Source organism: Morone saxatilis, unplaced genomic scaffold, assembly GCF_004916995.1.
Source record: "Morone saxatilis isolate NCDOM2014 unplaced genomic scaffold, NCSU_SB_2.0 Contig17, whole genome shotgun sequence".
Classification (NCBI taxonomy): Eukaryota; Metazoa; Chordata; class Actinopteri; family Moronidae; genus Morone; species Morone saxatilis.
This window is the reverse complement of record NW_023339729.1, coordinates 23,482,421-23,494,605: the sequence shown is the minus strand read 5'-3', so window position 1 is coordinate 23,494,605 and position 12,185 is coordinate 23,482,421. Positions and strand designations below refer to the sequence as shown.

Here is a 12,185-nt window from a genome sequence, read left to right as displayed (position 1 = left end):
ATAAAACATTGGCCTTGTCGCACCACCACTGCGGTGGAGATGTCAGCCTGGACCAAGAGCCTGCTGGACACATCAATCTCACTTTACCTGGACTTTTTACTGACACCAACAGACTCAACCCCATGAACCTCCAGTCTGACGAAACCCAGCCCGTTTCAGTTTGTTCTTGGGTGATAGGTATTCCTCTGGGTCGGACGGTACTTCTAAAGGTGGTGTGGTTGGAAAGTGGTTCGAGCATATCAGTGCGCTGTGTTTGGAACAAGCAAGACCAGGTCCTGGAGAGCGGGGGGACAGCTCTGCTCTCGGGCTGTGATAGAAACAAAGCCACCCTCTCTTGGACAGGAGCAGGACACCACTCAAATGGCATTCAGCTGTCCTATTATGGTGAGAAACTGTTACTTAATTATCCTGTTTAGTTTATTGAGTCAGCCGACTTTCTTTTCACTTTCACCCTGATCACAAGAGTTTGATCTAATTGTCGTACATGAAAAGTATTTGTTGTTTACAGAAGAAGAGGAATGTTGTGGTTACTTTGGCTGTGCGGTGTGTAACTGTGGAAACCTGCTGTGGAAATGTTCGAATATGTCCGTCGGAAAGTTCTTATCACGCTCGCTGTGGTATGAGAGATGTTATGTTGTTGTGATTTCCACTCTGTCTGTCCTCACCCTTTCCCTCTCTGTTCTGTTTTTGTGTTTGTTCCTGGTTATCCAGTCCAGGAAGATGAGAGGAATTCCTCGGAGGACCACACCAGCCCACATTCAGACCAAGACTCCTTACGTTGGTCTCAGACAGGAACCAGCTTTACAAGCACAGCTCCTGTTGGTCAAGAGGTGGTGAGAGGGACTGATGGGGGCAGAGGTCGCATCTATGAAGGTCTCGAGGAGTGGAGTTCTGGCCCTCGGTCTGTGTCTAGCCCCTCCTCTAAGGACCAGGGGCTGCCGGACCCCACCTCACCCCTGCTTGGACTCGCTGTGGCTGGGAGAGCCGATAGGGAAACTCTCCCTCTTCCTGAGGAAGAACCAAACAATAGAGCGGATGCATCTGGAGCTGCTCACCTCGCTGATGGTCCCATGGCTGCCAGAGAGAGAACACACCCCTATTTTCAGAATACACTCAGCACAGACACACTGTCACACACGGCAAACACAGAAACAATCTTAACCAACAAGGTCCCTCGAACACAAATGGCACTGAAACATGCAACGGGAAGTAGCTCCAACACCTTGCTTGGCACTGATCTACACACATATATAGTCACTCAGACATCTAAACTGCCTGTAACAACACAATCTCACCCCACTATTTCCAGCTCTAGTATCCCACCTCTCACCTCTTCTCCCTCTGACCTACCTTCCTGGACAACCTGGGAGAGTGACACCATCCTAAACCCACGTGTAAGAGCTGTTAGTGGGGCACCTGGAGAGAAACTACCCCATTCCTGGAGGAGCCAGCGAAGCACAGACAGACTTAACTCTGATCTGACCTCCGCTGTCACGTTTGACCCTTTAAAATCACAGACCGAACCACAGCCAGGTGACTCAAGCAGTGCACACACTGATACTGATCCCACTGCGTCATCGTCGTCCTCACAGGACCCCAGCAGGGCTCATTCGTCCACCACCCACAGCAAAGGGCTTGACACTGCTGCTGGTACTGTGGAGGCAAACAGTAGGCACAATGACTCATTTGTATCCACTGCATCAGATGTTACCAGTCAAACTGCAGCGTTTGAGTCCTCTGATGAATTTGAAATCACAGAGATTGTTCACACTTCTTCCACACAGAGTCTAACAGACTCTCCACAAAGTACAGACAGTGTCACACGCTCCCCACTTCCTTACACATCCTCTTCATTCACACAGACAAGCAAAGAAGAGACACAAAGTACAGCAACACAAAGTACAGCAAAACAAAGTACGCAAAGAAATTTTGTTGATACATACATGACTACAGACACTATCTCCTCCTCGCCTGACATTAAAGTTGATGCCTGGACTTCTGCTTCAGGTTCTTCCTCTACTCCCAGAGCAGCACTGACATTGGGAGATGTGATCCAGAACTCAAGTTCCACAGGAACCCCTGCTGACACTGAAACATATACACTCATACATGACAGCCTACCCACAAATTCACCAACTCCTGTTCCTCATTTGTCATCCAGCACATCCATACACTCATCCACACCTTCAAACACGCTCCAAACACACACTACATTTTCTGGTAGTTCACATTTCACCCACACATCCCTGCCTTTGCCCTCCACTACCACTGAATCCGCTGCGCACACACCCGTCATCGACCACAAAACCGCGCCGACCCTCCCCTCGCAAACGTCAACAGTCAAATCTTCATACACAACTCACACACCAAACCACCTGCCTTTGCCATCTTCCACTAATGTCCCAGCTACGCATAAACAGTCCCACGACTATATTACTACCACACATACTTCGCTGCTCTCACCCACAATAGATAGAGAGGTAAAGAAAGAAGATGAGTCTCTGCAGTCGTTTCCCAGCAGCACAACCACACAGACTCCTACAGCTAGACCTTCGCAGCAACCTCCACTCTGGACAACTCCAAATCCCAGCCAGGAGAACCATACACCTTCAGTTGTAACCTCTGTACCCACTCGGAGCTCAACAACTAGTCAAAGACCCAAGTTCTACATCGTGCCAGACCAGCCTGCAGCCATCAGAGGTAGTGTACATTTTTTGTGTGTAATTAAAATAAGAGGTTTGGGTTTCTGGGCCTGTTGTAATAGCATTATTTGTTTGTTCTGTCCAGTTGAGTCAATTAAGCTGCTGCTGCAGATAATTGTGGAAGAATCCAGATCAGCTTTTACTTCTGACTTGGAGAAAGACACAGCTGCCTGGGTGAGAGATTATGCACACACACACACACACACACACACACACACACACAGAAAAGTACTAATACACATGTTATTGTACAGTAGCTTTAGAGCAGTGTTTCTCAAGCTATTTACACAACATACCACCTCAGAAAATATTAGGCTCTTCAAGTAACACCAGTACCACCATTCAGCTATGGACAGTTCACACAGGAAGCAGGTTTATTCCTAAACAGAAGATTATTTATTGTTGACTGTTGCTGAATCCTGAACAGAACCATTTCAAGAACCAGAGCTAATTTGGTAGAAAAGCTGTTCCCCTCTGCATATCTCTTCCCAATAGTTCCCGTTTGGAGCCATGATTGCAGTGTTTTTGTAACATTAATTTTACCTTGCCAGCAAATTTTATCTTGTAACAAATAATGTATTTATGTGCACACTACATACAATTGAATTTTGTAGTATAATAGTATTATATGTTTTTTTAATAAATGTTTTTCATTTACAAAAAATATTCCAGAGATTCCTCTGTGTAGCACTAGAGGCAGCTTGAATACCACGAGGGGTGCACGTACCATACTTTTAGAAACAGTGCATTAGAGTTTATTTAGTAGCTGCTACAGAGTTCTTACTCCCTGTTTCCTTTAGGTGGAGCCATACCTACAGAGAGCCCCGGGGTTCAGCAGCCTGCTGGGAGTCTGGAGCAGGTGAGGTCTTTATAGAGTACATACAGATGTACTGTAGTTAAACTGAGCTGTTAGACCCAGTTTTATTTAATTTATTTATTTCATTTAGTATTGTTAAATTCAAGTCACAGAGCTAAACCTTAAATTAATACTACATGGATTGCCATGGAATTTGGTACACACATCCATAGTAGATGGATAACTAATGACATTAATGATCCGCTCATTTTTCCTGTAGCTCCAGTTTAAAGTTTTCATTTATCCTGTGTAATATCTCAACATCTAATTTGCAGACTGGCAAAAAGGAACTGTACTAACCTTGGTGATCCCTTAACTCTTACCCAGCATCATCAGGTCAAAATCTTAATTTGTACAATACTTAATTGGTTTACGAACAAATACCTGCAAAACTAAGGACATTCCAATACTTTGTGTTGAGCACTATTGAGCAAATGTTAGCATGCTGATAAACTAAGATGGTTTAAGAACATTGTAAAAAATTTAACTGCTAGCATAACTATAAGATTATGATATGGATATGTTAGAATTCATTGTGAGCATGTTAGCATATTGACATTAGTATTTAGCTCAGAGCACTCCTTATGTACAGTCTCAGAGCCACTCAAATGTGTCATTTCTGGGTACCATTTTTGGATTTGAAAATTAGGTGCAACTTGGGGAACGGGTTACAAATATTCTTTCTTGAATATTTACTTTTCATCCTGTTGGAAGAGCAATAAGAGTTGTTAAATAACTTTCTTTCAAAGGTGGCCAGGTATTTCTTTTTTAGAAAATTTGATGCCCAGCTCTGTGACTCGAATATAATGGTCATACATGAGACACAAACTGGGGCTAGGTTACAGAAGGTTGTGTTAAGAGAGGAGTAGATAGTGAATATACTGTTTCTGCTGCTGTTCCAGTGGTCATGCAGTGCAGAGTCTGGTGGAGTTTAAAACCAGCGGGGCTCTGCAGTGGCTCAGCATGACGGGACCCACATCACTGTTGGAACGAACAGGATTAGCTCAGGCTGTTCGCGAGAGGAGGAGCATCAGATCGTCCAAGATCACCAACATCACACTGGGAGGTAAGTGAGGGTTGAGATGTCTACCTATAGACAGCTGACTAAAGAGTCCTAACTTTTTAGGCCTAGTGGTTTCGTTCTACACCTCACTGGCCTCATTTCCTGTCATCTATCTGCTGTGGACTCTCAAAAAAACTACTTAGACTACCAGGTTAATGGCCAGCCACAGTGGCTATATTTCCTGAGGGGGAATTCCATTCTTAACCTGCTTACTTGATTAAACCAGTTACAGGCAGACTCATGTAAACATCATAACTCAGTTAGATTGACTCAGTTAAGTTCACAATCCAGTTATGAGAAATCTGATTAACGTGACTGGCTTATTCAGATATTGAGCTTGTTACCACGGCATGTAATCATCTTACTCCTTTATACTTTCATTTTTGTGGTGTTTGCAGGTGTACTGTACAAATTAGGTTGACAGGCGTATTTTGTTTGCAGATTCTTTGGGGCAATGGGGATACTTGTTTGCAGAGTATCAGATAATACAGTATATAACAAAGGTTTACCAACTATGCATGTAAACACAGTCACTAAGTCACACTAAAAGGACTTCCAAAGTTCTATATTATTTCATTTGCTAATTTTCTGGCACACATGCCCCTATCATCTGCAGGACATTTCAACTATTGTTTTATATTGACATACTATCAGACACATTTAACAGATAAAGCTGGTAATCTATTTTACACTCAACAAACTAAAACCAACAAAAATGTGTCCTACTAACAAGCATTGTCTTTGTGCCTGATGTATTTTATTCCGTGATGGGACTCCATTGTTGTCCATAAATGAGTCACACTGTTGCACTGGGTGATATGTTCTGTCATTATGATGAAAATGGCCACTCTAGTTTATTTTAAGTCAATTCCTGTCCTGCTTCCATCAATACACAGCGCATCAAATGTGTGTTAATCCACAGCTGAAAATAGTCCCCAACAAATGCTCTACTTGCTAAAAACCCAGTTGTTTTTCGACTTGGCTTTTTCTTTAAAAAAAATACTTTTTCTTTTCACTCAATTTTAAGATTTTATTTTTATTTTCTTTAACATGTCTTCCCTCCAGGTCTGCAGGGTGATGTGTGCGACTGGCTGCTGCAGTGCCAAGCAGGCTACAAGTGTATGTCGCAGCCTGGCACTTCAAACTATAGCTGTTCTTCTGTCTGCCACTTTGACTACTGCCACCACCATGGCATCTGTACACACCACCCAGGCCAACTTCCAGTTTGCCAGTAAGAACATGCATGCTCGTAAACTCATTTTGTATCTCTCTGTCTAAGAAGGTTTTGTGTATGTAAGCGTTTTGTTTGTGAATTAGCTGCCTTGTAGGAGAGGACTTCTGGTACATGGGTCAGAGATGTGACGTGAGGATGACTCGAGCGCGCCTCGTGGGTGCATGTCTTGCCATATTACTCATCATGGTGACAGTGATTGGCGTTTTGGCCTGTGTGGCAGTACGACGCTATCGAGCCATTCTCATCCAGGCCAAAGTAGATCAGACTCGGAGCAGGTAAGTCAAGTCAATTGTATTTGTATTGCCTAATATTACAAATCAGACATTTGCCTCAAGGGGCTTTAACCACACTGACTCACTGATGTACACACATAAAATTACAGCTCACAACATACAACCTACAATAAAAAGATTAATACACACACAATGCACACTAATATTACATACGAGGTTTCTGCACCTGGTTTAAGACTTTTTAAGACCCTTTTAATACCACATATAATGCAATTTAATGAAGTATGGAAAATATACATTTGTAAATTAAATTTAAGCCTTTGTTTTGGAAAGAAATTCCATTAAATATATTTTTTAAATATTTTTAGAGGATGCTCTAGTTAAAAGAAATGTGCTGAAAATGATTGAAATGGTAGCCTGTGTTTGTGCAGCAGTGTGTGGTGAACCGTCCCATGGGCTTTTAGGTGGACCTTAAAATAACACAGGAAACACACATGATAACCCACCCAGATGGTAAAATATTTCCATAATAATGTGACATACATGGCAATAACACAATGGACATCTTGGGGGCGATCATGTGTGGTGATCCGGGAAGAGAGAACCAGACACTGAGATGGGCGTGACTGCACGTACAGTAATTGTAAGTACAGCGATGTCCACTGGGTGTCACACTCTGGCTGCAGAACTACATACTGAAGATGAAGGCTGTGCTGTAGACTCTTGGCAAATGTTCAGACACTGAATCCAAATGTCCACCGTCCAGACTTCAGTCATATGTACTGTGATATGTTCACTGTCAGGGGATAAAACCTGTCATCACAAATTATTTCAGACTTCATTCCCTTCTATGGTGATCAATCAAAATTTCAGTTTCACGCACCTGAAAGTATTTTTTGGAAATGTATGCAAGATAAACCTCACTCACGTCGGTAAAATTACACACCGAATATAAATATTATGGCTTATAAATTATGTGTATCTTACAGGTTTAGTATTATTCATTTCTTCCCACGTGCATATTGCTATAAACTACAGTATGGGTAATCTTCCAAGCGATGTCTGGAGAAATCGACACGCCAAGCAGACTCTGCTTGAGGCCTCTTGTGGACAGCCCTGAAGTGCAGACATTGGCATTCAACCTCTTAAAGCTGCACTAGCCGAGATTTTTGTGTTTTAAAACATTTGTCGACTGAACCTTAATCCCAGAGTGCGACTGCGAGACGGAAGAGTTTATCCACTTTAACTGAGACCCTGTAGTTTCATCCTATTGCTGAGATAAAGTTTGACACAGACAGAGAAAGTTCAGCCAGGAAGTGATAAGTCTAAAGTTAAGCCTTAAATCCAGAGTGTCTCCTTAACAGTTGGGAGTGAGCTTTACTTTCTCCAGCAGGCTCAGCCAACAGGAGTGTATAGCTTCCTGAAGTCATTTTACATGAATGGGAAATATCAACGCATCAAGGATTACATCTCTCTCCCACCGTTTTTTTTCTTCAAATTGTATATATATTTAAAATATTTATTTGAACTCAAACCAATATCAAATTGAAGATATTTAGAAATAAATATTGTATCCTGTAAATATTTAACCTCACATTATGTTTTGTTTGTTTGTGCAGCTATCGCAGGTTCAACCATTTTGATGAGCTGTCAGGACGCTTCTGGTTGCGTTCGTGGGCAGGATCAGCGGACTCACTGGATAATCCTGCCTTCACACGCTCCGATGAGTTGCTGCACCTGCGGGCGCTCGACCGCCCCTGCTGTTACCACGACGACACACTGTCGCTGGCATCCACCTGCCCCAGCCATGGGACGCGCATCAATACAATCTACCCCCACAGGTACACACACAAATACGTCCCATGAAATTCACAGGTCAACATGAAATACATACTACAACATGCATACAGTATATGTAACACACGTGTGCCTGTACTCTGCTGTCAAGTGTACACAATAAAAAGCAACAAAAGATTGAATTTATTAAGTAAAGTAAGACTAAATTAAGATCAAAATAAAAACAAGAAAGCTAAATGCATACAGCCTGTTGCTGCCGTACAAATGCCCAGTGCAGCCATCACTCAAGTGGAATTAGGGTTAGCTTGCTCGTAGTAAACAGAACAAGATAATTTTTTCCCCTATCCACTGTAATTACCTACTCTGACCTCATACCTCCTCAAATTACATTGCTCAAAATCACATGTTAAAAAAAACTTTGAAAAATTGTTTCTCGATCTAACCCCAGCACCCCTTATGTCCCCACCACTTTTCAACAGAAAGTGATTACAGCTCTCTTCTAATGCAACTGTTTTTGTGGTTTATATAAGTAGAATGAAAGTATATTCTTGCTTCCAATGAAATGTTAAGTTTAACTTAATTAAACTTCAAATGAAGTGAAAAAATCATTAAAACCCAATATCATTTCTTCCTTATAGTTCCCCTATGTTTTTAAAACCTGTAAATGTATTTATGTAAGTGTTTACACTTACTTACACATACAGTATATAGACCTTGAGTGTCTAAATAATCCCTTGGTTCTTTGTATTCCCTGTAGTTCTCAGTATGGTCTGAGGGGAAGCGAGATGAGCATGGGGGATGGTGTGTTGGACTCGGGTAAGGCCAGTGACCTTTCTGTCTGTAGCTGGCCTGTGGAACCCATTCAGTGGACTCCTTTCCCACTTCTGCAGCAACTGGCTTCCCACAGGACGCCCACAGTGAGTGTTTGACTGTGTGTGTGTGTGTGTGTGTGCAGTAGAGATGTACAGTATATCTGGTTTCATTATGTGATGATTATGTGTTGCCTCCCTGTGAAACCAGGTGAGGGTGTCAAGACCACGGTCCTACTGTGAAGGCATGGAGCTGGTAGACCTGGGGAAGAGCTGGACTGCTTGACAAGACATAAAGAAGAATCTGATCTGTTCTGACACTGGTATTTGCAGCTAATTTTTGCATTCTGGCCTTGTTTTGTTGATAAAAAACAGTAAAACAATAAGTGTAAAATGTGTATATAAGTGTATATTTTTTGTTAAAGTGTTGCTATATTGTCCAGTTTGAATCTTGAATGTGTTTCATATATGCTTCCTCTAACCCTAATCCTCTGATGTAGGATATACTGTAAAGATAAAAAAAAGAGGCTGTCTAAATGTCTATGGCACAGAGTCTTATATGATGCTTTAATAAACCCAAATCTTACTCAGGGCAAGAATGAATGTAATGCTTTGTTTTTTTGTGCATTTAAACATACTGAGCTTTTCCTCTCTGAGGTCATGGCTTAGTGAGGAAAGTTTATTTGTGTAGCACATTACATGCACAAGGGCAGTGCTCTACATAATGCATTAAAACATGTTAGAGAAAGTACAGCATAAACCACAAATAAAGGCACAAGAGATATTAAGATAAAACATTTATCTTAATTGCTTTTTCTAAGTGCTTTTTATCTGGATGTCCAAACAGTGTACATGTAGTCAAACGAAGCAATACACTTCTCAGTGCTATATTGCCTGAGAAATAAACATAACAAATCGGAGCAAAACCTGTCATTTCACATGTGCAGTAATGTAGCTGGTGTCGAGGAAGAACTACAGGCTATTTCAGCTTGTAGCTTGAAGGTAACAATATAGTTACATGTGAAAAAAAAGAAATGGTTATTTTCCTTATTCGCTTTGTTCCAGAGTTAGATAATAACCACTCTCAAGTCTGTACAGTGAATATGAACTACAAACCTACTACAGGGAGTTTTTAACAGGTTGTGAAACAGTCTCATTTTAATGCTGATTCCCTTACAAGACCATCAGCAAGAAGATTGGGCTATTTCTATATAGTTCTTCTTTTGGGTTTTTTTGACGCATCAAAAGGCCACAGGTCGGAGTCAAACCCACTGCTGAAATCAATTAAACGAGGCGAGTGGAAACACTACCGCTTTTGTCCACAGAGCCTGCCAGAATCAACAAAAAATGTTCCTTGTTGCTGCTTTAACTTAGCAAAGCGCAAAGACTGGAAACAGTGGGAAACAACTAGCCAGGCTCTGTCCAAAGGTGACAAAAACCAACCCATTACAAAACATTACATTGCATTTAACTCATACAAAAATATAAGTGTAAAAACAACACATTGTGGTTTTACAAGGGGTTATGTGCCAGACCTTTTCTTGGCCGTGACTTTCTGGAGTCTGATGTTGAATGTGAGGTTGCCGAGCAACCAGCAGGGACTCTGGTCACGAAATATTTCAGCAGACAAACAAGATATATTATTGTAGTGAGCTTCAGAGGTGCTGGTAGGTGAATTTTGTTACCATTGGACACAGTCAGGCAAACTGTTGTTCAAGGCTGCTGTCTGTATCTTCATATCAATCTTATCTATCTTTCAGCAACTGAGTAAAAAGCAACTACATTCCTGTTTCTTTAAGACTCAGTCAAATGAGCAATACAGCATGCAACATGAACCTTTTTAACCTGTATTTAAAGGTAGTCAAATTTGGGGTGAATTTTATTGCAGTAAAAGTTTTATTGTCCAGCATTTCATTAAAACACACAGCACAAAACAGCACTGACAGTCTGAATACTCTAAATACAATACATAGAAGAAAAAGAAAACTTAGGAGCAAACTTATTGTCCGTGGGATTAATTACTCCTTATCCTTCCAAACTGTCTTCTGGAAGTTTGTTTCAGGCGAAACTGGATTACCAGCTGGACAAAGTCAGTAACTTTCCCTGGGTACCCAGTGACCCAAAAGCCCAAGGTCGTTGTTTATACGTTATTTGATTAAGAATTTGCATCATACAAGTAAACTTTCAATTAAGGTGTGTCTCTCTGCTGCATTATTACTGTACTGAATCCTGTGCTCCTGTCTGAAAATCTAGTTTTGACACTTTATTAAGGACCCTAGTTTTCTGCTCCTGGTCCCCCCTAATCTGATTGAAGCTCTGTGGTACATATAACTAAATGTTTAGTTGGGAACCTTGGATCAGGTGTATTTGGATCTTAACCACTGAGAGACGAATCGTGATTTTAACTGTATTCTAGGACACACTGGAGGCCACTGCAGAGACCTAAGATTTGGTCTTTTCTTTGTCTTTGTCAGGCTTTTTTGGGTGGGTGGGGGAAGGTCTGTATGTTCTAATGTTACATTTCAAAGAGTATTTCACATACCTTCTTCCTCTGTCTTGCTCACTCTGTTCTGGCACACAAAAGCCACACCTCCTTGCAATGCTGTGTATGAAACTCAGCTGGAATGTGATGACATAAATGACTGGGAAAGATTGCTACAGAGTGAAATGGGCAGAAATGTGCACCGACCTTATATTGCACTCCTATAATTGTCCCTCTCCTGGGAAAAGAAATAAGGGAGTGATTGATCTGGGGAGAACGGAAATGTAGCAAATATAGGAGGAGAGTGAATGTGTGTTTAAGGGAGAGACTAACAGAGAGAGAGAGAGAGAGAGAGCGTAAGAGAGAGGGAGAGGGATGAGTGAAAACTGGACAGAAGCTACCTGCTAGCTTCTTCCATATACGGTCTTAGTCAGAGCCGAGAGCCAAGCCTGTGAATTTCTCTGACTATGTGGTGAGCAACGGAGTGACTGCGCATATGTGTGTGTGTGTTGTAATGCATACATGAGTCATGCACGGCACCGAGTTTTGAAATTGCTTGAAGAAAGGCATGAGTGTCCAGAGGAAACACTGAGAAATTTCTGTTAGGGAGGAGTTACAGAGTTTAAATAAGAAAAATAAATTGGAGTTGGAGTTATCTTCCTTTCTAAATGTAAATCTCAGGGGGAGCTGGTGAAGGATACAGAAAAATCAAAGTGGCAAACCTAAAGAAATAACTAACACACACACATACACACACATACACACAGCCTTAAAAAGGGAGATTCATTCATTTCCTCAGACTGGTCACATGACCTGAGCAGTGCATTCTTCCCCCCATGTGACTTGCTCCAATATCTCCTTATATGGACGTCATCCAAAGGAACTCTTAAAGGGATGGTTGTCCTGCCCTGGGTCTATACTTGGTGTGTGGGTGTGGGTGTGAGTGTGTGTGTGTGTGTGTGTGTGTGTGTGTGTGTGTGTGTGTTTAGTGTCTATCTAGAGCAAGATA

General features: G+C 41.7%; 1 protein-coding gene across 1 annotated transcript; it reads left to right on the top strand.

The window, feature by feature from the left end:
• On the top strand, window positions 1–9,450 carry si:ch211-14k19.8 (interphotoreceptor matrix proteoglycan 2; the record flags this gene model as incomplete). The annotated part of the gene is given in 10 exon segments (XM_035660833.1): window positions 1–384; window positions 712–2,700; window positions 2,788–2,876; window positions 3,503–3,561; window positions 4,461–4,624; window positions 5,687–5,852; window positions 5,939–6,130; window positions 7,708–7,929; window positions 8,643–8,802; window positions 8,906–9,450. Coding segments are annotated over 10 exon segments (3,500 nt in total), but the record flags the coding sequence as incomplete, so codon positions are not given.
• Between the last annotated feature and the right edge of the window lie 2,735 nt (window positions 9,451–12,185).